Genomic DNA, 27,028 nt, shown 5'->3' with positions numbered 1-27,028 from the left:
GTATGAAAGAGAACGATCATCTCTGGCAAAGAGAAGGGAGCAGCGTTGGATTATATTTATTCACAAGGCTCTGCTGCAAAGATTGCCCGCTCTGTGATTACATTTAAACACAGTAATTATATCAGGTCATTGTAACATTAGCTGTGACTTATTCACATCAAGCTTAGAAAAACTGATTAATACTTTGCTGCCTACAAAGGGAATATACTACAATAAAAGTGAAGCTATTCATTTGTATTAATTTTAGTTTTTATTTTACTTTTATTTTATTCACTTATTCCACTAGAACATTTTAAAAGGTTATATTTATTTTTCTGCTCCTACCCTTGCACATTATTTTCTTATTGTCTGTAGTGCTGTGCAACAGTCACTTTCATTTCTTTATATTTTCTTTGCAGGTAGCCAGACTATTTTTTCTATTTTTTTCTATTTTGTTTCTTTTGTGTGTGTGTGTGTGTTTTTTTTTTGTTTTTTTTTTACTGGTCTTCAGCAACAGGTCTTGAGGTTTTTCTGCAAGTGTTTCTTCTTTGGACAGTGGCTGTCTTTTTTTTTTTTTTTTTGTCTTTTTCAGTGACGTTTTTAGTACAGTCCTTTTAGCTGACTGACGTTCAAAATAATTTGAATAGTTATTTAAGTCACTTAAATGACTAAAGCAAAAAATAGTTCAGGCATTAAAAAGACACCTAACTCGAGAACCACTGCTGTCTGCACATAGCAGACAACTTGGCAAAAAAATGGTTTAAAATGATATCTTTAGACATTTTGTTAATAGTAATCTAGAAAAACTAGTAAACAATATTAAAAAAGAACCACATTAAAATAAAATAAAAATAAATGAAACCTAATAAAACCTAAATAACAAAAGAATGCCAGGAGGCCTAACTGAGAAAGAAACATTTTTAAATGCTTTAAATGTCTTGCAAGAAGCCCTGAGAACATCCTAAAGACTAAAAGAATTACAAGAAAGCTTTTCTAAGAGAGTTCTGTCTGTCTTGAATTATAAATTTGGCCATACCAAATACTGACTGTCAAGTTCAGCAGAATTGTACAAACCTTGTTTTTCCCCTATGTTCTATATTTCTGTTTATGTTTGTGTGTTTCAATAAATCACTACGCCTATTTTGGATTTTCCTAATGAAAAATAAAAAAGTGGATTCAAGACTTTTTCACATTACTGTATAATGTGTCTTTGTGGTACGTGTCTGTCTGTCTGACTAATTACAATAATAATAATAATATTTAGCAGATGTAACACAGAAAGCTAGAAACAGCCGTGACTCTCTCCCTGCTGACACGGTTTCTTTAATTGAGTTAGCATATTTAAAACATTCACTTTTCACGCTACATTCACGTAATTGTAGCACAATTGGTCACAATTCATTTTAGCTTATTAGGGAATGACACTGAAACATTCTCACAGTTATCCAGGACTAAAGTCTCGGTGTGTCTTCTGAATATGAGCCGTGAAGTTTGCGAAGCACAGGACACACAACATTTTACAAAGTATGATTACCGTTTACCGAGAAAATCAAAAACAAACATTCTGTGCTCAAAGACTCAGACCCTCACACCCTGACGCGTACGTTTGAGCTTTCACGGTGTAGTAATAAACCATCGCTGAGATCGGCGCTGGTATCGCATCAGTTTCCGCGTTGACAGATTTCATTCACGATTTCATGGAGCGCCACAAATCATCCGCTCCGCTAATTTCATTAAACTAAATGTGCATCCTGTGTTTCCCACACCAGACCAGCACAAGTCTAAATTAGAATAAATAACCTTCTTATGATCAGAGGACTCGTTAAGCTTAATTGAGTTGGGGTTAATAAACCCAGTTATCTTTGCGTTGCTTCTTAGTTGATCTATTTGTTATCATTATGATGATGAAATGTGACAACCATAAAGCAGCGTTAGAGAAATAAAAAGCATATTTTTTTCCTCTCTAAGCATAAGTGGGCTTCGTAAACAACAGCTGTATGTATTTATTGCACACTTAGGCCTCAAAAGGATTTTTTACAACACAGCCTGATATTTTTGTGGGTCATTTTCACAGATCTGTGAACTGTTCACACATGACATGAAAGAAAATGCCAGTTATACTGTTTTTTTGTAAAAGGGAAATCTGTGGCTATTCAAAAAAAACAACAAAAAACCCCCATAAAATCACCAATTTTCTTTTTTTTTTTTCTTCCTTTCCTCAAGAATTACATGATCCCACTGAGGCAAGTCTTGAGTCCACAGGACATGGAGGCAATCTTTGTAAACCTGGAGGTGAGTAACCACTCTACGAGACAACATAATGCCAGTGCGGCACACCTGGATGCGTTTCACACCAAGCGAATAACTCGATATGTGTATGGATGGCTGAAAGAATGATGGGATCTATTGTTTATATTTTCTGTATATTAAGGGTGCAAAGCTGTGAAAATTCATGCTTTGCTTCGGGCTGAGTGTGTTGTCATTGCTCAGTGTTTTCGTCACGGCCAGAGTAGAAAACAGTCAACATTCCTGCAGAGAAAATATGCCTCATTGGTGTATAAATGTACACCAATGTAAATGTAAATACCACCACGCACTCTGGACCACATGTGGTACAGAGTTGCATTAAATTATGTTAATGAGTCACACTGTTTTGCTGACCTGTAACACACAAAGCAGCTGTAGTTTATTTGAGTCTCTCCTATAATGAGTATTTATAGTTTAATTTGGCCCTGAACTGTAAATACTCATTGTGTTTGTTTTAATGTGTGTCACAGTATTGCCCAGCTTCTCCCAGGTTTATGCATTATGTCTGAGAGCTGCAGACTGCTTATGGAGATTTGAAAGTGGTGATAAAGTAGCAGGGATTCATACTTGCTTGTTCACGAGAAATGTCGAATAATCTTGGGTTATAAAATATGTTAAATAACTGTAATATTCAATAAATGTTTAGCCACCTTTGTGAAAAAGGTCTATACTGCTGATCTCCTCTGTTCTCTTTTTCTGGGACATAGAAGCCACATAGACGCACAGCTTTCTGGCAATTAGGCAACATAACCTAAATAGCAAAGATGATCACATTCAGAAGGAGTGTGTTCTCAGTCTCTCCTAAAAATACAACTTCTCAACTATATCTTCACTTAGCAATCTGAACTAATTAGAGTTTAATAGAGAGGGCAACAATGTGTACTAAATGTTTCAAGATGAGTTCTTGTATCAGTTAATTAAACTTTATTTGTACCTTTCATCCTGGTTGCACTTTGAAGTGCTTCACATAGGACCAAATAGCTGAAAATCAGACAGAGCATTAATGCAAATATCTAATTAGCCACTCAGATGGCAGCAACCCAGCACATTAAGGCATGTAGACACGGTCAAGACCTGCCGAAGTTTAAGTAGAGCACCAAGGGCTGAAAGGTGATTTAATGGACTTTCAATGTGGTATGGCTATTAGCTGCTGGACTGGTTGGTCTTGGTATTTTAGACACTGCTTATTTGGTGGGCTTTTTTCCACACACAACCATCTCTAGGGTTTACAGAGAATATTCTGAAAAAGAGAAAATATCCAGTGAGCAGCAGTTGCCTGTGAGAAAGCGCCTTGTTCATACCAGAGGTCAGAAGAGAATGTCCAGGCTGCTTCAAGCTGAGCAAGGCAACAGTAACTCAAATAGCCACTCGTAATAACCAATGAATGCTGAGGAGCACCTCCGAATACAATGAACCTTGAAAAAAGATCAGTTACTGTAATAAAGCTACAATTTGCACAGCCTCACTACATTTTCTATAGTACAAGACTGGAAAAGTTGTCCGGTCTGATGAGTCTCAATTTCAGCTACAACATTTGGATTGTAGGATCATAAACAACGTGAAACCATGGATCCGTCCAGCCTTGTGTCAATATTTCATGCTGGGGGTGATGATGAAATTCTACTTTTTATTGTTATTTTTCCTTTAGGATGTGATCAAAGTCCACTTTGCTCTCTTGCGAGCCATTGAAATGAACATGGTCAGTGGAGGAAGCGGCCTGGGGAAGATCTTTCTCGACTTCAAAGAAAGGTTGGTATCCGGACATTGCTGTGTTGTGTTTGTTCATAGACGTCCTGTGCTTTTCTGTGTTCTGTGCATGGGGTGTTAAAATCCACTTATAGTTTAGAAGCTGTGGCATTTTCTTCCTTTACTTTCAAATTTAGGAAGCAGCATCACGTTGAGGATCCACGGATCAGTGGATTGAAGGGATTAGTGTTCAAGGAAGAAGTCGATTAAAATGAACCGGTTTAATGAAAAAGCTGAGAGAGCATGTACACCATTGTTGTCCATCAGAGTGTATACTCAAAGCATTGCATTAGCTTGTCCAAATTATATTCCTTTATATTAGTCTTTCCACTTATTCCACCACCATCTATCTATTTTACCCACGTATTAGCTGTTCTGTGATTTCTACTGTCAGGTGCTCAGGATATATATTCACATTTAAAAACAACAGAGCTGAAAACTGCCTAAACATTTAACAAATATCTTAATAAATGAATATCTGTTTGAAGCAAATCATAAACAAATTCCCAAGGGCAGTAAAAATAATTTTCTCTGTTTCTGAAAATAGGTCTCAGTCAGTATTCAGAGCTGTTGCCAAATATCTCATTGTTTCACTTGGTTTAATAAATAATGTTTTACAAATTAATACGGAAATGACTTGATGAGAAGGTGTTTCCAGCAGTGTGGAGATTATGAAACCCAGTGAACAGTTAAAGCTGGGGGTTATTGGCAAACTGGATTTTCTCTCAGATGATCTCAATCTCGCCCAGCTGTGGAGCAACGTGTGGATAATTTGCATCCCTGAGGGGAGCAATGATCCCCGCTAAGGCGACTGCTTCATAGCTAATGGTAATGATGATAGCTTCTGGTCTCATTTATGATTCCATACAGTGCTATGGATGTGGCGCTCTTGCGAATAACACAGCCATTACGGCGTGAAAGCGAGTCACACAATGCACCGCATGTGTTACCTGTCCCTGCGTCCATAAGTACATTTTCTATTCCTCTGCACAGTGATAGCACAGATACTTTTCCCTCCTCTCTGATGCTTTTAACCGAAAACATTCACAGCACTTCTCTGGGTGACATCAGTTTGCATAGGTAATAGGCTTTTTTCGGGCCTCTTCTTTAAGCCTTAAGAGACCATGTAACATAAAATCGGTTTGACATAAGGGACTGTATTTCTGTTAAATGACAGAGACAGGCACATACTGTCTCCCTCAGCCTCATACATGCAACCACAGTCTTACTGTTTCTCCATCCTCATTAAGCTCATCTTACTCCCTGGTCTGATTCAGCAATGGTTGGAAAACTTAATCTGGCCATAGGTCACTAAAGGACAAGGGGAGGTTGTCACGTGATCAGACGTCTGTGGAGGCACGTAGAGCTGTTTTAAAAGTACAGGAAGGGAAGTCTCATTGGAAACATCTGTAGTTACACCAATTGTATTGTTTACTGAGGAAATGTGGTTTAAGCTTCTTGTTTTTATATATACCTATATATCCATATATATATATATATATATATATATATATATATATATATATATATATATATTTTTTTTTTTTTTTTTTTTTTTTTTCCATCTGTATCAATACTGGATAATATACTATATAATAATATACAGGAAGAAGAAGAATCTTGTCCTACCCATTAAAGTGCCTGTAACACTGGTCACTGTAAGATGATAAGTCTCACAGTCAGAATTACAGTTTATTGTAAAAGTGTTGGATGGAACATTGGACAGGCGAGTCAATTTATTTCACACAAGACTGGGAAGAAATCAACCTGTCTGTACGCGCTATGCTGTATGATGGACAATGTTGTGTTGAAGCAAAGAGCTCCATGACACTAAAATCAAATGTTGCTCTACACTAAGATTTCCACTCTTTTGAACAAACAGAATGGCATTAAAGGGGCACATACAATGCTGTAAAAATTAAATTTAGTTCAATGTTATTTAAACTGGATCACTATATAAACACATTTTATTTATATAAAACCAAGTCAAAGCGAAGGACCTTATTTTGTAGGGTAAAGACCCTGCAATAATACAGCGAAAACCCCAACAATTAGACGAACCCTTTTGAGCAAGCACTTGGCAACGGTGGGAAGCAAAAACTCCCTTTTAACCAGAAGAAACCTCTGGCAGAACCAGGCTTAGGGAGAGGCACCCTTTTGCCAAGATAGGTTGGAGATGTATTTGCCCCCTTGCTGATTTCTTTTTTAAATTTGTTTGTATGTAACAAATTTAACTAATTTAAGTGAACAAGGAAAAAAATATCTAAATCTACCTGGCCCTTTGTGAAAAAGTAATGTCGTCTTGTTACATCTGGCATAAACCTAACACAGCATTTCATAAAAACAACATCGTGTCAACGTGGTGGTGATGGTGGTGGTGGTGTGATGGCAGGCGGCTGCTTTGCTGCTTCAGGACTTGGATGACTTGTGAAGCTGATGGAACCAGGAATTCTGTCTCTACCAGAAAATTCTTAAGGAGAGGCTTTCAGTTCAAGAGCATTTGGGTTATGCAGCTGGACAATGATCTGAAACATCCCAGCAAGTCCATGTCTAAATGTCTAAAAAAAAACCTCAAAAACAACCAATTATTATTTCCCTATGTGAAAAAGTAAACCTTTGGGATAGATTTTTTCCCCTTGATACATAAGATCATCATTTTAAAACTGCATTTTCTATTTACTCAGGTTTAAAAAAGAAACCAGACAGGGGACAAATGCCTATTCACAGCACTATACAATCTGCATGTTGTTTGGTAAATGGTTTTTAAACTTCTGCTTCTGCTTCGCTCCATTTATATACAGATTTCCTAATTACATACGATTCATTGCTATTTACCATTACCAACATTTGTCACAAAAGAGATGCTGGGTTATTTTAAGACCATTCATTTGATTTGAGGAACCTTTACGTCAGAAGCCTTGACTTTCTCACTATGATTGACATGTAGACCGTCCTCATTATGAGCCACAGTGGTGTCTTGTCTCGCCATGGCGATAGACAACAGTGACCAGGGGATTTTTATTCACACAGCAACGCTCTCTTCATTCATCTTGGCAATTTTCTAAGGACCTGGCTTTGCACAATAAATTTGGTTATCTATGCTTGTAAGTCCCTGTGACCTTTACAACAATGTGCTTGTATCGTTTTTTTGCCTCACGTTGGTGCCAAAGATGAAAAGCTTTTTTTTTTGTATTGGTCTGAATGCCATGCTGAAAATGTCACTGGTTTATATGCTCAATTCTTAAACAGTCAGAACCAGGCAGAATGGAAAAGTACACTCAGAGGAAGCTCTATAAACTAAATGGGCATCTAAGTGCCCTCTTGTTGATGCACTCATTTGCAACATTCCCCAACTCATTTCCGGAGTAATCTGACTCCCTGATATCCATGCAGTGCCTAATCATGGCCATGCTATGAGGCTCTTTAGTGGAGGTCTTTGCTCTGTGTTCTCCTCCATTTGCTGTGTGCTGGATATGTTGAGTAGAGGTGAGAGGGTCCCAATGCCATGTGTCAGAGAATATTAGCTAGTTCCACAGCCTGTCACTTCTGCTTTGCTGGGAGGTTTCCTCACTTGCCTGACTCGCCTCGCAGGGCTCCACAAGGGTGGGGGGTGAAGGCTCAGAGCACATCTACTCAAAATTGCATTTCCTGTGAGATAACATGCACGATGGTGTCAGAAGAGGCCAGCACAGCAGGGCAATATCACCGGCACTTAAAAGAATAAAAACATGAAGTTTCTTCCTGCACTTGCAAACTCCTGTTTATTTATCTATCTTTTTCCTTTTCCTTGCGTGGGCTACTGCATCCTGCAGGTATGCTAATGGCATAGCGGGAAACTTACCAAACGATCATTTAATGAATAGAAATATCGTTATTTTTCAGTGGAAGGTAACTATTCACACTGCAGACTTTGTGGTTGACCACTGGGATGATTTCTTCTTCTTGTTTCCCTCGCTGTAATCAGCTTTATAAAAGTTGTTGATGTTATATCTGATATCATCCCCCCCCCCCCCCCCCCCCCAAAAAAAAATAAAAAAGAAATCATAGTCCTATGTACTTCACAAGCCCAGTTAAATGGGGAGGGTAGCATCAGGCAGGGCAGCCAGCCATAAAATGTTTGCCAAATGAAGCATGCAGTTCATCAATAGTACATAAGAGGAACAGCTCAGTTTGAGCAGTTAGGAGACAAAGTTAGAAAGACAAGGCTGAGATGGTCAGACATGTACAGTGGAGGGATGGAGGGATAATGGGCAAAGGATGTTGACTATGGAGCTGCCAGGTAGGAGGAAAAGAGGAAAACTGCATAGAAGATTCATGGAGAGGGTTGGTGTGACAGAAGAGGATGCTATGGTTAGGGTGAAATGAAGGCAAATAATATGCTGTAGCAACCCCTAAAGGGAGCAACTAAAAGAAGGTGATCGGGTTTTTCCTCAAATCTGTACAGAAGGAAAACAAACAACCACAACACAGTATTCATCAGTGTGTAAACATTCAAGCACAAATTCTTGTGCTTGAATGTCGAAAACTGTTAGTAAACTGTTAGTAATGAATTGTCACCAGTTTTCAGCAATTTCTTAAGAGCCGTGGTTAAGCATTGAGCGTATTTATCACCACATCACAGACTAATTAGAGCTGGCTGGGTGAGAAGACTGCATGGATGCTTCAGTGTACTTGTGTGTCACTAGCAGTTTGGTTTCACGATCTCGGTTTAAGAAGATGACAACACTTTCAATTGGCCTCTCACAGTTTAGATAAAAAGCTTGCTATTAAAAATGTTCATGTATCCGAATTTTGTTGTATCCAAATATAGTTTTTGTGAGATTTAGTGATTGTTGGGGTGATATTTTGGTCATAAAAATAGATATAGACATTTTTTTTCATTTATTGTATAACAGCACCCTATATTTTATTTTATATACATACAGAATGTAACTGGTTGCCTTTTCATGATACTGAACACAAACAGGCTGATGAAATATAGCAATGTAATTGTAAAATAGCAAAAATATTGTACCTCCCCATATGGAAAAGAAATAGTAAAAACTTATATGTGATTTACTCATGAAAGTGGCCACTTTCTCATTACTTTCATATATTGTTTTAGTAAGTATCCAAACCATACAAGTTTCATTATATAATTTTTCAAGGGATCTTATATCTGTCTTCACTCTTATATGCTTTTCATACAAGTTTCACACAAGACAGATACAAACTTTATAAGATTTATATATATCTTTTCCATATGGGTCAGTTGACACTGTTCCTTGTTACCTGTTAAAATAAGCTTTAAAAATTGTTTGAGTTCCATAAACTTCATTAAAGCTTTGTATAATTACATTTGTACCAAAGAACGCTACACTACCCTAAAGAGCACTCAACCCTAGAAATATGAACGTGATGTGAAGCTAGGGTTTTGGAGGGCTAGTAGGTGCACTGAGATTAAACTCAAGCAACTTGGCAATGGACAGGTGGCCTAGATAAAATAAAAGTGCAGCAGAAGCAAAAGCTCGTAACTAAAATAGTCTCAATGACTTCCACACACTGAAGAATGGCCTTCTGTTAAATTGACTCACACGAGAAAATAAATCAGTCTTTCATTAATTCACTTTCATTCACTTAGTTCTTGTTATTGTTCTGAGAGAAACATAATTTGTTCATTGAATAGTTTGTTTATTAACCCTCTCAGGCTCAAATTAAACTTTTTGTTGCTAATGCACAACCAAGTCCCGCAGTGGTACTTCTGAGTAAAAAAAAACTCATAAAATATGTATGTGGGGTAATCAGGTTGTTAGTTTTTAACTGTTGCAAATCGGCAACGCCTGCCTTGAGAGGGTTAAGGCCATGGATTGAAAAATGAAAAATGAAAAAGAAGCAAGCTCTAGCCCAGGGGTCGGCAACCCTAGGCACACGTGCCTCAGCTGAACAGGTGATGGAGAAACAGGTTTACCTTTTAGGTGACATGAATGAGTTGAAGGGAAGTTCTGAACTGTTTCTGAGAGACAAATAACACCAGGATCTTTTTCTAAGTAGCTGACAGCTGGTAACTGTGCAGGGGCGGGTCTAGCAAAGTTTTGCCAGGGGGGCAGGTAGGGCATTAACAGGGAGAGGGGGGCACAAAGAAATACTTTCTCATTCTCACTTAAAATGTCTGGCTGTTATTAAATAATTATCTGAAGCTTACAACCAAAGTTTTTATCTTATGTAAAATGTATAGAAATCATACTTACAGGGAGTGCAGAATTATTAGGCAAGTTGTATTTCTGAGGAATAATTTTATTATTGAACAACAACCATGTTCTCAATGAACCCAAAAAACTCATTAATATCAAAGCTGAATGTTTTTGGAAGTAGTTTTTAGTTTGTTTTTAGTTTTAGCTATTTTAGGGGGATATCTGTGTGTGCAAGTCAAGTCAAGTCACTCCATTCTATGTTTGATCGCAATTTCTATAACTTCCGAGACCACCAACGATGATATTATTCAGCTATAAAGTGTGATGTGAACATATTTAGAACTTACCGGAATGAAAATGTCTTGAGCACACCAGCTGATATATCTGGAGACGTAACAGAACTTGATATCAGCTCGTCTCACGGCTTCTATCCAGGCTAGATGCCTTCGTTTGGTAATATCCGATACATGAGCTCCTTCATGTTGCTTCCAGGTTGGGAAAGCATAAAAAGACAATCGAAACTTATTCCCGTGCCGGTCGTAAGATCGAACATTGCAGCCGACCACACAGCAAGTACGAACCATGGCTATGCTTTCGCTCCTTACTTAGACCCCCAAAATGGCGGATCGGGCCAAAATCCTTTCCACGCCCACCCCCGTGACATCACGCTCCAAAGCCCTATAGGGTGTTGATGTCATTAGACCACACCCCTTCTCATTACAGAGTTACACATCACCTAAAATGTTTAATTGGTAGTAGGCTTTCGAGCCTATACAGCTTGGAGTAAGACAACATGCATGAAGAGGATGATGTGGACAAAATACTCATTTGCCTAATAATTCTGCACTCCCTGTATACCAACAAGACAGCGTTTGTTTTCATTCAAAGGCTTTATGGCTTTAATACCTGGTGGGCCGGTCTTTAGTCAAAATGCCTGGGCTGTTTTTTTTTTTTTTTTGTCCCAGTCCAGCCCTGGGCACGACACGCAGTGAATTAATCTGAGAAGGTGCATCAAAAAATTAATGGCCGGGCCAGCGGTGCAAATCAGCTCGCATAGACACATTAGTTGACGGTATCTTAGCTAACAGCCCCAACTACCAGATTCAACTTGTAATTGGCTAAAAAAAATAACTTACTTACTAACTCACCTACTGGTGAGAGGGACGTTGTTAGCTTTCCACATTCTGACACTTCAAAGCTTCAGGAGCTTTCCGCTCAGCACAGCATCAGCACCACGGAAATACACGGATACATCCGTAGACTCGAGACACAATGCATTTTTGGGACTTTCAGGTGTATGGACCAATGTTTTCTTTTCTGATCAAACCAGAAAGCTTTAATGAGCAGCTGGGTTTGTCTCGCATTAACTGGCTGGGTTAATGCCAGTTAATGCAACATCGAAGCAGCTGGAATCCACAGCTGTGCGTGTTCATGGAGCTTTCATTTTCACCTGCTGGACATCACTACCTGACAAGTTTAACTGTCTTCAGAACATTGCAGAGGCCTTATTGACAGTATTTGGCTCTACATATCTGTGTGAGCAGATTTTCTCTCACATGAGTGTCCTCAGGTCTGAATGCTGGACACTTGGAGACCTGTGTCTCTGAGTGGGAGACCAGAGATCACATTAACATGTGTGTCAGTTTATTTTTCTTATCATTCTTGTGAGGAGACCATAAATAGCATTTGTATTTTCTGTTGTACAGTTCATTTACTGTTATGGATAAAAAGTTTTTTTTTGTTTCAAAATAGCTGATAACTATTCGCTGATAGCTGCCAACATCTGCAAACAAATATCATTCTATAAAGTGGTTCTATATAGTGTGTAACTGTTCATATAGAGCGTTATTAAATTTATTGCTAATGCAATCATATGGCACACTGACCTCTGAGGAAATTTTAAATGGCACTCGTCATTAGAAAGGTTGCCTACCCCTGCTCTAGCCTTTAGGACAGTGTAGCCACATTTGCTTGCTGCATAACTTAAAGAGCCACCATTGTTCTTCATTTTGTTCATCTTCACCAAGTTTTTTAACATTTCTTATAATTTCCATACTGAAGTTAAATCGCATCATTTCGTATGCTGCTATTACAAACTCCTTCATGTCCCATTAGGAGCTGATAGCTCACTATAAGATTTGTGACCTGGCACGTACCATTATGTCCTCACTATATCGCACAGTCTTAAAATTGATCAAGGCCACCATTAATCTCAATCACTGTGTCGTCAAAGAGGAGCCAGAGCTGAGGAGAGCTGTCTCCCAGAGTGTGGATCACATCTTAATCAGGGGCTTGTTAGCCCTGGGCCCTGTGCTTCGTACGTCGCTTACTACATCCAAGATCAAATGAAACATCCAAGACCAAATCATCGCGCCAACTCTGAGCTCGCTATTCCGGTTCCCCGAACACACCTGTTGTTGACGATTAGTATAGCTGGATGAAGTAATGTGAGATCACTGGGTGGCCCAACAGGGGCTACGCATCGATAGTAGAAACATTGATCGGCAACCCTTTGATTGGTCGGCGAAAATGTCGAAGGAGCGCGCTCGGTATTTTTCGGCAGCAGAGCAAGAACTCTTGAGTGAGGGATTTCAGGAGTTTCAGAGTTTAATTAAAACGCAAGGGAACACTGCAAAGGCTGCAAAAGCAAGGAGAGAGGGCTGGCAGAAAGTTGCTGACAAATTAAACTCGTAAGTAATTCAATAATAACAATAATAATGGAGTGGATTTATATAGCGCTTTTCAAGGCACCCAAAGCTCTTTACAATGCCACTATTCATTCACTCTCACATTCACACACTGGTGGAGGCAGCTACGGTTGTAGCCACAGCTGCCCTGGGGCAGACTGACAGAAGCCAGGCTGCCATATTGCGCCATCGGCCCCTCTGGCCAACACCAGTAGGCGGTAGGGTAGATTTATCATATCACACCATATTATCCAATATTATATTACATTATATTATATTATAATATGTTACATTATATCCCCTTTCACATTAGAGCCATAACAGAACCCACTAGAACATGGGAACAAGTAAAAGTGAAATATAAGAATATTCTACAGAATGGTAATATTTATCACTTATATTGCTTGTCGTCTCTTGGAAAGAGACCCTGGAATACTCTGTTTGTTTGTTCATAACAGCAACCAAGAAAAGGGCAGAGCAAAAAAAGACAGGTGGTGGTCCTGCACCCCCTCGTCAACAAGTTGGTTAAGTGAATAATACCCTCACGGGAAAATCGATATCTCTCTATGAGCACACTGTCGCGCTGAGCTAAAGGATCCTGTCTGTCCCGCAATATACGCTGAATTCTGAGGACTCTCCTTATCAATCTTGCACCTTCCGCAATGGGTTGCTCGCGTAAACGGACAGGACATGGCTGCGACAGGCTTCCCAAATCCACCTTCGCTTTTATAGCCGTGGTCTCTCATCTTGATTACACGAAGTAATTTACAATTACTACTCTGAAATATGAATTACATCTGTAATAATCACATACATGTAATAGAATGTTAATAGTACATTTCCCTTTTTTAGGGAATGACCTGTATGTATCTGTGTGAAATCAATAAAAGGATCAAGTGCTGCATTATCTTTAGTTACATTGATGTTATTTATTTATGGTGAAACAGTGGTGGAATATCGCTGTTGCTTTCGTATGAATGACGCGGACATACCTGCGTGGCCGCGATCTAATCCTGTTTACATAAAGTAAACCTGCTCCCCAGCAGGTTTACGCTTACGGCTCTGTTGCTATGACAGCAAGTCCCGGATGGGCTTCGGGGAACCGAACGATCCAGGATCACGCGAAATCGTCAACAATCTCATCCAGCTAACTCACTTAGCGCGGTACGAAGAACAGGCCCCTGGGCTTAACCATAGCTGGAGCCTGCAGGAGGGGGCCTTATTCAAACCTCTGTCTGAGCTCCAGTTAAAACTCCAGTGATCACCTCTTGTTGATCTCTGCAGAGCAGAGGATAATCACATGGTGAATGGGTTTGACAGAAATGCTGCTTTTAAGGTGAAGATGTTCAGTGTTTCACATCTGGCATAAGTTGCATAACTGAAAAACAGTTTTGTAGCCATGAATTTTTTTTAGAGCCACTGGAAGAGAGCAATTAATCATTTTAAAAGAGACTTTTGCTCTAATATTTGAAATTTGTGTTTTGGGAACACTGCATGCAGAATTTTTGAAATACCCATTAATGACAATTTAAACAGACTTGTCATTCCAAAGATTTGTATCCTTATTGATTAAAAAACATGAATAGAAATGGTTAACCTTAAGTTAAATATAATATAAATACATAATATGTGTCACTATGCATAACCAGTTTTGTTTCCTGATTGCATCATTACCAAAGTTCCCTGGATGGTCTGTTTTTAGTGCCTGTTATTCAAAGCTATCAGAGGCTTGATTAGACTTCAGGGTGCCAGCTCTCTACACCGCCTCACTCGCTTAAGATTCAGATTAAGAGGCCTATGTGCCAACTCTACCAAGCTGTGCGGGTGGGTTGCACTATACCAGCCTGTGCCAGTGCCCTACTTTGACTGAGTAAGTGCAAAGAATGTTTGCCACGTGCAGTGGCATCCTCCAGGCAAGATGACTTTGAACTCCCTCCCAGCTGAACCCGTAGATCTATGTCAGTGTCCCATTGTAATATCTAATGAACTCAGCTCTCATATCCTCACTACTCAAAATTAAAAGATTGTTTTCCCCTCACACACTGATAAGAGGAGCTCTGCAAACCAACTGATATAAAGCCCTGACTTTCATTAGTACGCTATGATTATAGCTTATTGGCAAGAGCATGCCACCCCTTCAAATATTTCCCTTGGATGTGAATATATTTTTAATTATAATACATTAATTATAATACATTTATTCACACATGCATTTATCTGTACCCATTAGTGTTAAATGACTCTTAACGTGACTTCCCAAATTATATTAATAAACTTAAAATGAATACATTGCCTGAAGGTCCATATACTACCAAAAGATTCTACTTTACAGCTCATTGTAGACATTTTTTACCTGTGTTTTAACAAAGATATTATAAATCTCGTAATTTTAGATGTTAACACAAGACTTATTAGTCCTTATTAATTCTTATTTTTAGACTGCAAACACCACACGGAGGTTTATGGGCCCACTTGCTCTTTGCCTCACCGAGGACGAGCAAAAATATGCAAATTATAATCTCAACTGTCTCCTAAAAACATTAATGTTTTATTATTTGGACCTCCAGCATTTCTAAGGGCACAGTGGGACATTTGTGAGTGGATGTAGTCATGATCTTAAAAATAAAAAAGCTTTAATAAGAAAGCCTAACATTTCAAAAAGTTGCTTTTGTTGTATTCAAGATTATTCTGGGACTTGTAAATGTTTGTGTCCTTGTACTATTTCTTTTGAGAGTATCAGCTGTAAACATTTTTATACAGTCTCCTCATATTTCTTCTGTGGATTCCTTAATGAGGATGAGTTGTAACAGAGTAACTGGATTAATTAGTTTTTCACATCCCCAGGTTGCTGATCTATGGTCAGTACTGCAGCCACATGGAGAATGCCCAGAAGAAACTGGACGAGCTAATAGCCACACGGGAAGATGTCAGGATTAAAGTAGAGGTAACATTCATCTCTACACACGTTTAAAATGAATGTCGTACTCAGAAGGTGTTGTATTTGTACCAAATTATCTGGTCTGAGTATTTTAAAAACTGATGCTCTGCTAGGATTTTACCACTCATCCATCTCCAAAGTTTGCAGACAATGACACAAAAAAGTAAAAATATGTGGTGAGTAGCATTTGTCAGGGTGAACATACCTTCTTCATGCCAGAGGGCAGAGATCATGGCCAGATTGTTTTCTAGCTGATAATAAGGCAACAGTAACTGAAAAAAGCATGTTACAACCAAGGTATGCAACATCTTCTCTGAATCCAAAATGTGACCAACCTTAAATCAGATGACCACACCATGTGCCGCTCTGGTGAGTCTGGATTTCTGCTGTGACACTTTAATGACAGGATCAGAATTTCGCTTCAAAAAGAAGATGGCATGGATTTATCCTGTTTGTGCCAACAGCTAAGGCTAGTGGTGGTGGACTAATGGTGTGGGGAACATTTTCTTGGCACACTTTGGACCCCTTACAGTACCAATTGAGTGTCATTTAAAAAAAAACACAGCCTACCTGAGTATTTTTGCTGATCATGTCCATCCATTTATGACCACAATGTGCCTGTCTTCTAATGGCTGCTTCCACAGGTTAATGCACCATGTCAAAAAAGCTCACCGGGTTCCAGAGTGTGATAGTCAGCAAAATTATATTTACAAATTGTTAAATGTTCCTGCTGACTCCTGGCACCAGTGTGTGGAGATACATTATTATATTACAGCAGCTGGATATTTGTCCACCTGTTTTGATATGGCATTCTAGCTAGTGTTTTGCCCATGCACCATGTGCAAACACCACAGGAGAAGAGAAACATATTTCGGTGTATTGCATTACTACCAAATTCATTGTGTGCCAACTACAGAAAAAGGACAAAGTGATGCAGTATTTCTTTTAGAAAGTATACTCAAATCTAAAATTTTATATCAATCCAGACTTGCAGTACATGCTCTGAAGAGTTGTACCAACAAAATAAGCTGCTTTAGAATATTCAATCAAAGCCCAACTCAAAAGTAAAATTTACTGTTGAATAAACAATGACAATGACTAAATAATGACTTAAATAAATTCATCAGTGGGGCCAAGCTTTGCCTTTGTTAGGCAGAACCTATAATGAAGTCAGATGTAATTTGCATATTTGCCCCTAGAGCCTTAAAAAATTCAGAACATTTTGTTATACTGAACAAAACGGAATATTAACCAAACAGGGGTTGTGGTGGATATTGGTTGTATTGTTAAATTTCCTTGTGCACAGGAAAAGATGAAACAAGAGAAAAGGAACCTTTACTGTGTAAATCTGGGACATTTTTAGAATCTATGTATACAACAAGATCTCCCCCTCAGTATGCTGCTATGATTTTGTGATGTTATACAGACTGAAAATCCTTAGAAAAGGAATGCAGGATAGAGCGGGATTAAAGCACATTTGCAGTTAGAATGGGAGGACAAGTGGGCCCTAGAGCTGATGAGCACAAAAGGCAATACATATAGCTACACAGGGTAGTAGTAACTGAGATACCCCATTCAAAATAAAGGAGCTTTGTAAAAGGCTAAGTCAGCCTGTTATTGGCTCAGTATAGAAAAGTACTGTTTGTAAAACAGGATAAGCTTTGCTGATATTGCACACTTAAAGAAACCGAGTGAACAAAGATGTACACAGACACCACTGTGAGGGAACCTTATAGGATAATACTAACAAAAGAGCGCTTCTTATGGAGCCGAGAGAGAATTTAGGGATATGCACTCATTTGTCAGAGGATGTCCTCTCTCAGTATGCTGCGTAATTGTGTCACAAATAGCTGGCACAACCAGAGTTTTTGTGCCCTGAAAGAATAAACCGGCCTCATTGCTAAAGGAGTGCCCTGTGAATGTGTGGAAGCAACAGCAGCAACACAACAGTGTATTCTTAAACAACAAATGAATACTTGTTTGTAGGAAATCTACAATGCTGTATTATGCAACATGTAATAACTGTGCCACTGCTTGTGTCACTCTTCCACAGGAATGTACAATGAAAGTGCAAGAAGGAAAGTTCAAGCTCCAAGATCTTTTGGTAGTTCCCATGCAGAGGGTGCTGAAGTATCACCTCCTACTAAAGGTAAAATCCAAATCTGTAAAACCTGTTTATGTGTTTACACAGTTTCATTCAAATGTCATTAAGATTTTGGCTAAATAGCCGTGTGATATCATACACACGTGCTTTATTTTTAACTTCTTACCTTTCAAAAGTTTATCTCAAACATCTGTGCTGCTATGTCTCTGTGGCACAGCCAGTGTATGTTGCTAACTTTCAGATATAGTTTGAGGTGCAAAAACCCCGTCTTCTGCAGGGAAAAGATGCGTCTCTTCCATAAGAAATCATAAAATGTCAGATGACCTGACGAACAACAGAGACATGAAAAAGGTGTTTTCTGATTTCAGTAAACATGTTGTTTCTTTCACTCTCGGCGCAATTGACTCTACACTTAAGCTAAGCTAAATAAGGAATACGCAGGTTTCTTTTGATTTGACCAAATCTGGCGTCACAGTCTAACTCGAAGTCAAATCACCACTCATCAGCACGTGCTTCAGACGCTGCTAAATCCTTGAAATACAGTATATGCTGCACCCACTTCAAAGAACTTTGTATGTGACATTTTTGACACTCAGAGTTCAATGATTTGTGCTGTATATATTTCAGAAAGTTAATAGCTTTCCATCCCGAAAAGCAGATCCTCACTGTAAGATTTTCTTCTTGAGACTTCGTCAGGGAGGCTATGGTTCATCTCTGCTCTGATTTCAAATGATGCATAATACCTCTCTCTTTTATTCCGTGTCTAATGGCAATGTCAGCTGTCTGGATTTGGTCAGTGTTGTTATGATTTTCCAGACTTGTACCCTTGTCACATTAACCTATTTTACAAACTCTTTTCTGCCCTTTTAAAAAGCTGTTATTTGAAGTGTCACTGAGGCAACACATATTGCTTTGTGGACTTTAACTTAATACACCTCATTGATGTGTCTGCCTTTGCACATTATTCACTAATCGTTTATGTTGAGTTTTCTGTGTCCTTTAATTCAAAAATGTCAGGTGCTATGATTGTAGGTCCACACAGAGAGCGCCGTGGCATCTGTATTAGTTTGAATCGAACCCCTGCAGGAGTGGCACTGAGCCACTGAGGTCAAATCAACCATGCAATAATCAGATTAAATACACCCCATTTCACTGCTTCCTGCAGCTTTGCAGTAAAACACTGCTGCACACTGAGGCCTCAGGGCATGTCAGACTGACAAGGCTTGTTTTGGTTTGGGTATGTGCGTGTTCAGTCCTGCTGAAGGGTACATCTACAGTTGTTGTTATATAGATATCATCTCAAGAGTGTGAACCCTATTTGATGATACTGTGCATGGCTCTTTTCTTCATTCTTTTATGATAGTTGAACTTCATAGAGCAAATTCAACAATTAAAACTTAAAACATGATCTTGTGCTATACATTTTGCTGTATATGTTTTGCAGTACAACTGTTTTTCTTTTGCAAATGTAATGCACCTCTTTCTTTAAAGGAGCAGAAGGTTACTTAGATAATACAAGTTACAGGTGGAGCCCAGATGAAAGCACTTTTTTCTTGGTTTTGTTTGTCAATCACTTGCTGATAATATTTGAAGTAGGCATGAAAAGCCAGTGAGGAAAATGCCCCGTATATTGAAGCTCATTATTAGTTTGAAATTGGAAGACCTAAAAACAGGGGATCTCGTCCGTGTAATAGCATAATAGCTTCAAAATATCAGACGGATGATCCATGGTTATGTTATGGGTATGTTAGTATGAGTTAAATGAAGTACTATGGTTATTTCCTAATTTACATCCGGACTTGTTTTTCACCTTATGCTTACAGTGTTTTATTCTTTTATTTTCCCACAACCTCACATGCACATTAAGTAATCCTAGCAGTTGCTGATAGTTTGGAAATTATTGTTGGTTATGCAGCTAGCAGCTAATGTCTCTTCATACTGCTAACCTCAAACAGAGATGGTTTACTTCTTTTTAACTCCATGCTGGTACCTGCCAGCAGTGAAATCTACCATAAAAACATCACTGTAGTGCTTAATGAAATAAACAGAAACTTAAAAAAATTTTTAAATATGAAAACTAACTGACTCCCTTGTTTCACACTGGGTTATGGAGCAGTAACAGGGGCTGCTGTAAAGGCAAGTTGCCATGCCATTAATAAACGCTGAATCTTTCTGGGTTTCCCTTCTCCAACTGGTATTGCACAGATTGCCATACTCATATTTGTGTTTTTGTTTAAAAAGTTCCTGTACTTACTTTATTTTTATATTTACTAAGGCATTTTTCTGTGTAATTTTGAGATTCAATTACTCAAAACGATTAATCTGTAGTGATTCAGTCCAGAACCTGTTTGGGCTGTGGCTTACCCAATTAACCAATCAGCCAGAACCACTTGGTCACATAATAAAGTTGTTTCCTAATACTTTAAGTGTCGCTGCAGTCTTCACGTCATCATATTTTTGTTTAAAATTCAGTAAACTTTTGGGAAAAAATTACACAAACATTTAGCAATACATGATCGAATGATTAGTGTTCAGAGGTCACCAAGCTCTGCTGGCATTAATGTGGAGGTCACTATTAAATACGGTGTTATTTCCTAGCACCTGAACAGTAAACCCCTTTATGAGTAGCAGGTTGTTTTACAACATAACTTTGACCAATCTCTACTTTATCAAGCTAACCAGCATATATGCTGACCAGCCTACCAAACCACAGGCAAATCTTTACCCCTAAGTGCAAGCAAGAAAACTTGCATATTTACCTTTCACATTTGATTAACTTAAAGACACCAAAGAAACAAAGTAACTTGTTAAACTGGAGTAATACTGGCCAGAAAGGCAAGTTAAAATTGTTGATGTTAGATGCAGAAAAATGCATTTGGCAGAAACTTTACTGCCTCAGGCTTAGTTTTGATTATTTTTTTTAGATAATAATCAGACAGAATTCAAAATCTGAACCAGTCATAAGATTGTATTGTACACAGCTCGAAAGCAGCTCTAAAACAAAATTGCAATGCAGTCTAATTGTGTACATTATTATCTTAGTTCTTTGCATAAAAAACAAAAACAAAACAGAAATCTGGGGCTGGGGGAGGGGGAGGGGCTAGTAAAGCAAAAAACAAGCTGAACTTGGCTGGTTGCTCTCTCCGCTTGCACTCAAGTTTTAAAGTGTACTTTTTAATGTGTTGTTAATGATTTCAGATCTGCAGTGTGCAGTTGTCAAATTTTGCCAAGACAAACAGACACACCATTGGAGTTTGGTTTTTACAGTTTCTCAAAGTACAAGAACATTTTTCTAACAAAATAATCTCTCCGTAGGAACTTTTGAGTCACTCAACTGACCGGCCCGAGAGACAACAACTGAAGGAGGCTCTGGAGGCTATGCAGGTGTGTGTTTAAAAATCTTGCAGAATCACCCTCTTAGCTAAAGCTACATAATTACATACAGCCACTGTGTTGCTCAAGTGTTGTAAATACAGCTTGAAATAGCAGATGCCTGAAAGAATGTCTGGCTCTTCCAGGACCTGGCCATGTACATCAATGAAGTCAAGAGAGACAATGAGACACTGAAAAAAATCAGCGAATTCCAAAGTTCAATAGAAAATCTTGTAAGTACTCCACACTTTCCTTGCACTTGTTATCTTTTGAGCAGCTAAGAACATTTTAAAGGTTGTTCTTTAATATATACATGCCAACACATTGGCATGTTATCAACAGGTGTTTTTGAAGTTCGACAGAATGATTAGTCTCTCCTCAGAACACCTCTATCTTTCAAAGTGCTTCCATGATCCTCAGCCATGATAATTCCCTTAATAACTCATTTATGTAAACTGCAAACTGCTCACTTTAATATTTTGTGTAGCACCAACCTTTTTTCTCGTTTTTCTATCTCTCTATCACAACTTCTTTTGTTGTTCCTTGCTGATATGCCAAGTCAGTATTCAGCTTTGGTTTGTACATGTGCCACATATACAGTAATACGTACAGTAAAAGTGCTCTGAATAATTTATACATGTAGCCACTGGGTATGACTTTGGAAAAAAGTCAAAGGGAGGATGGAGAATCATCGTTTATCGTGGATATTAATTCTCTCTGAAATTAAAAGTCTAGCAAAATTATTTATTAAAAATTGCAGAATCCATTGGTTTAGTAGGCTGCTTTTTATGTTTGTTTGTTTGTTTGTTTTTTGCAACCTAAGCAGCAGGTGAAGCTGGAGGAGTACGGGAGGCCAAAGATAGATGGAGAACTGAAGGTGTGCTCCTCTACGAACCGAACAAAACAGGACCGGTGAGTCCAAGTTCTATAGTAAAACTAAACTATAATAACCTTTAGCAACATTTTATCGCTGCCAATATTCAATAAAAATGTATGATTGTCTTCAGGTATATATTCCTCTTTGATAAAGTGGTCATTGTCTGCAAGAGGAAAGGCTATAGCTATGAGCTCAAAGAGATTATTGAGCTGCAAAATCATAAGATGTCGGATGACCCGACGAACAACAGAGACATGAAAAAGGTAAGAACATCACGGTTTGAAATGAGACAGAGCAATTTCGTCAGTGAGATCTTTGTAAAGGTGGCCCGGCCGGTGTAGGCGATGAAGCGGCATGTGTAATCATTACAAATGTTGCCCTTGAGCTGAAGGAGCTTGCTGATGGTAATTTCTGATGTGATTTCAGATGGGGTAATACACTGTTGTGTCAAACGTGCATTGTGTTCATTCGTGCTTGTAAAATCATGTAAATGCAATGAAGATCATTTAGGATTCATGAAAACGTACTGCAGTGCACTGGGCATCCGGTCTAACATGGCTTTTTTGTTTTTGGATCTGCATGCGTGCGTACATGTTTGCATGTGTAACTGGGTCTTTCTCTGGTGTCTTTCTTTTTGCATGCTTACCAGTCCTGTGGAAAAATGGTAAGCTCAAATGATCCCCTTATTTAACACATCTTCTCATAGTGGCTTTTTTTTTGTTTTTGTTTTGGCTGTGGTGATTTTTGGGATGTAATACCTTGATTGCATATGCACAGTCTGAGTCTGTGACCAGCGTCTTATCCAATTAATTGCTAAAGCATGTTGATGATCTTTTAGGTCTGACTTGATTTGACCATATATTTGTTGGAACTGCTGATATCACATGCCTCTTTCTTATCTCGGTCTGCCATCCACAAACCTTTTTCTGCCATCTGTTCAACACTCACTTTTTCTCACCAGTGGTCTTATGGTTTCTACCTGATCCATCTGCAAGGGAAGCAGGGCTTCCAGTTCTTTTGCAAAACTGAGGAAACAAAGAGGAAGTGGATGGAGCAATTTGATATGGCCATGTGAGTATGACTAGTTGGATAAAATGTATTTTATGTGAGACTAATTGTCTTTGCCATGTTATTTTTCAGTAGCATGGGAAAAAATAAAGAATCCTAGGTATCCTCAGTTTAACTGGTTTATTTAATTCCATATTATTTACTTATCTAGGTCCAACATCAAGCCAGAGAGAGCCACAGCTAATCAGCACAACTTTGAAATGCACACATTTGATAAGAATACCAACTGTCGAGCCTGCAAGATGCTCTTGAGGTAATGACCCTGACAACCCCAGCGCTGGTATCTTTAGTGCCGTTAATAATGCACACCGAATACATCCTTATTCCAGACTCTCTAGTGACTGTTATGTCAGCATTTGGTAGCAACAGCATTTTTATGTGTTACTTATCCAGACAAACTTTATGAAGCAGAGACACTGTATGTCCAAAATATGCAACGGCAGAATTATTAATAAATTATGATGCACAAAAAAGGAAGTTCAATGTTTTCACTGTCACCATCTCGGTGTTTTGAAACCACATGTGTCAGCAGATGAGCAGAAACAGAGGACATTCTGTGGCTAATCACTTGTGATTGACAGTTTGTTAACCAACGAGCATCCTGGATAATCCTCCTCTCTGATTCCCTGACTTATAATTTACAAAATAGACTTAATGTTTTATTCAGAGTGTCATGAAAATAGCAACTGAGCCCAATAAAATGATCAGGGAAGTGTTTACTGAGAACACAAAACCAGGGAGCTGATGGTCTTTTTGGCAAAGAAGCACTGCTGCCAGGAGACCTTTTGCAACTACTCCCACGTTGGCTTCACTTTTTCATAAAAGCACACAAAAGTTATTACAGTTAGGTAAGTATTTGGACAACAACACAATTTTTGTAATTTTGACTCTGTACACCACAAACAGAGGAGAAAAAAAATACCCTTGGAGTGGAGTATACACTACAGCAGTACAAATATAAACCCTTGGAGTGGAGTATACACTACAGCAGTACAAATATAAAAATAAATAATTTAAGTAGCATTTGGTAGTGAACAAACAAACAGACTTAAATCACAGAGGGAATATGTTTTTGGCTCGCATAACCCGTCATTAGTGTGAAAGCATTCCTTGGAAAATATTCTAGTAAGTGTGACTGCGGCTGACGGATGTTATTTTTAAACATTTCCCGGCCCCGCACCACCCACAGTGTTCCTGAGTACACCTTCTCTCATGTGAGAATGCTGCTCGTCTGCAGTGGGATAGCCCGTGTCACTGAATCACCACTTTCACCTCTATTAGAGTCAGCCGGCTAAACCCCACTCTGTGTATTGACCCACAAATTGCGTGGCTTTGCTGACCTAAATTCACAGAGCCGATGGCAGCAGGGACCAGCGTTCTCTCTTCCTGCTAGATGCTAATTACTGCTGCAGTCCCAGCAGATCCCATCGTGATTTATGGCACTTACTATTCAACTTGGCAGCGTGCGATGCATGCAGTGTTACAGTACCCGTAACAAATAAACTTCAGGAGTACACGGTTTAAACTGAGCCAGTTGATTTGGTGATTTTTAAAGAATTACAGAACGGGAATGATGGAGGATGTGGATTCGCAGTTGGAACAATTATAGGAACAAGCAGCAGGTCCCCTTGTGTGTTGTTCTTACAGGAGGTTAATTTGTGTCTCAGCCACTTCCTGTTTGCATTACTAAAGTGCATGTTTCTCTGTGTGTGTGTGTGTGTGTGTGTGTGTGCGCCTGTCCTCAAGGGGCATCTTCTATCAGGGCTACTACTGCTCTCGCTGTGGAACAGGAGCTCACAAAGAGTGTCTAGAAGTGATCACCATTTGTAAAATAAGTAGGTATTTCCTCTTTAATAGAAGATGTTATTCAGATGACTTTGTGAGGGTCAAGTAGTGAGCAAATGATAAAAATAGATAAATAAAAACTGTGTGACATATGTCACGGACATGCAATGATGACTGCTGTAATTTGATGACCCCTGTCCTGCTTGTAGGCCTCTTTATGCAGCAGTAAAAGGGAGGCAGGCTTTTTTATTGTGTCAGTGGATTTAGCAGCAGTATCTGACAACATATTTACTCAACATGAATTCAGAAAATCATTGTGGCCTATTTTCTCAAATTTGAGCCAATTTAATAACTGCTGAGTGAGGTTCAGTATGAACCAATCAAGTTCTTTGATAGTCGAAGGTCATAATTAATCAAATAAATTCTTAAAATAAGTTAGTGTGTGTATAATAAGGACCACAGAGCAGGACTGTAACAATATAGTTTGATGCTTTCAGTTTTATCTGCTGTTTAACGCTCACAGGAAACCAGTCATACTACATTGCTGTTAGTCAGCTTAAAAAAATGGTCTGCATGAAGCTATGCTGTACATTTTGGCATGCTGATGTCAAGTGCTGATGGATCCACTTGGTGAAATATTTTCTTGTGAATCTTCTTTGACAATCTTCAATATTTCCTCTTTTCAGATCCTCTTGACTTGGTGAGTAGTTTCTTTTTCACTCAATATACAACAGCTTTCTCTAATTGTCACCATCTTTCTTTGTTGAATAATTACCACAAAAGGATAAAAGGTGATGTTTTTTGCTTACTTATTAACAATATCAATAATCAGATATTTGTCTCTGTTGTGTAGGAGCCTGGATTATCACCTGGTAAGAGCTAACATTTGAATATTCTGTCAGCTGTCAACTTTGTTTTGGCTGTAGCTGTGCTTAAATAGCACGGCTCTCTATTGCCATCTAGTGGATAGCGCCATTGCAGCAACAATACTAACCCTATACTAATCCCTCTAAAAAAATTTGAATTTTGTGAAAAGGTTTTATTTTGTTTTCCTATAATTGGATTTAAAAAGGTAAACTTTAATGTATTCTGTATCATCACATGTTCACATCACAAGTGAACTATTTCGAGCTAGATTATAGTTTAATACCGATTTTTTTGTGGCTTTAAAAAATTATCAGAATTCCAGCATCTGAAATTATTAAATTATTTGTGATCAATCAAAAAAAACGACGTATAATACAGAAATGAACAATTTCTGTTAAGGTAGCACTTGGTTGAGGCTTTTTTACCATGAATTGCTACATCAGTCTGGCGTAGTCTGGTGGTGATCAGGTTGTGTCACTGCTTAGCTGTTAGGGAAGCCCAGATTCCTTTAATAGTTGGCTTCAGGTGTCTCATCTTCCTCAGTTTGTTGATTGAGGAAGATGAGATTCTCTGTGGGGTTTCAGGTCACGTCAGTTGCCTGGGTAGTCAAACCCAGCATTATCACAGTCAGCAAACCAATAAATACTAGCTTTGGCGCGGTGGGAGTTCCTAGTTCCTGGTGAAAAAGGAAATATGCTCCATACTTTTTGTCAGGTGGAAACCTGAAGCGCTCTAGTAGGTGGTTGCATTGAATTTTTACGTGATAGTACAGAGTAGAGCAGCAACCATCAACACCAGCAGATGGCATGGCACCCTAAATAATCAAAGATTGAATTCTAGCATGAGGTTTTCACAAACACTTTTGATTGTGTGCCTCTCCATCCTTCACCCAAACTCTAGAACCTTGATTCTAATTGAAATCAAAAGAAAACCTGGACCACTGAGCAACAGTCCACTTCTTTTTCTCTTTAAACCAGGTACTTGTAAGATGCATCTGATGTTTTCCATTGTTTCAGGAGTGGCATGATTTTAGGAATTTAACAGTTGTAGCTTTGATCCTGAAGAGGTCTACGTGTGGTGGCTTTTGATGCTCTGACTCCAGCCTCGGTCCACTTGGTGTGAAGCTCT

General features: G+C 38.7%; 1 protein-coding gene across 12 annotated transcripts in view; it reads left to right on the top strand.

The window, feature by feature from the left end:
- Positions 1-27,028, top strand: part of vav2 (vav guanine nucleotide exchange factor 2) — a 194,088-nt gene that overhangs the window by 153,879 nt on the left and 13,181 nt on the right. For 6 of the 12 annotated variants that reach the window (XM_086300247.1, XM_086300245.1, XM_086300241.1 and 3 more), the window contains 14 exons: positions 2,203-2,271; positions 3,935-4,035; positions 15,734-15,833; positions 17,881-17,976; positions 21,247-21,315; positions 21,450-21,536; positions 22,127-22,215; positions 22,311-22,443; positions 22,830-22,844; positions 23,142-23,251; positions 23,400-23,501; positions 24,995-25,083; positions 25,720-25,733; positions 25,887-25,905. In XM_086300247.1, the coding sequence (XP_086156373.1) occupies positions 2,203-2,271; positions 3,935-4,035; positions 15,734-15,833; positions 17,881-17,976; positions 21,247-21,315; positions 21,450-21,536; positions 22,127-22,215; positions 22,311-22,443; positions 22,830-22,844; positions 23,142-23,251; positions 23,400-23,501; positions 24,995-25,083; positions 25,720-25,733; positions 25,887-25,905 (1,093 nt within the window). The remainder of the gene's footprint in view (positions 1-2,202; positions 2,272-3,934; positions 4,036-15,733; positions 15,834-17,880; positions 17,977-21,246; positions 21,316-21,449; positions 21,537-22,126; positions 22,216-22,310; positions 22,444-22,829; positions 22,845-23,141; positions 23,252-23,399; positions 23,502-24,994; positions 25,084-25,719; positions 25,734-25,886; positions 25,906-27,028) is intronic. The other 6 variants (XM_086300242.1, XM_086300250.1, XM_086300246.1 and 3 more) reach the window with 2 other exon arrangements.

This window comes from Aulonocara sp. 'chitande type north' Nkhata Bay, linkage group LG7 (assembly GCF_057382095.1).
Source record: "Aulonocara sp. 'chitande type north' Nkhata Bay isolate Kocher_YH1m ecotype deep benthic linkage group LG7, A_spYH_male_GT1.1, whole genome shotgun sequence".
NCBI lineage: Eukaryota > Metazoa > Chordata > Actinopteri > Cichliformes > Cichlidae > Aulonocara > Aulonocara sp. 'chitande type north' Nkhata Bay.
Note: the sequence above shows the minus strand (reverse complement) of the source record. Positions and strands in the feature narration are given on the sequence as shown.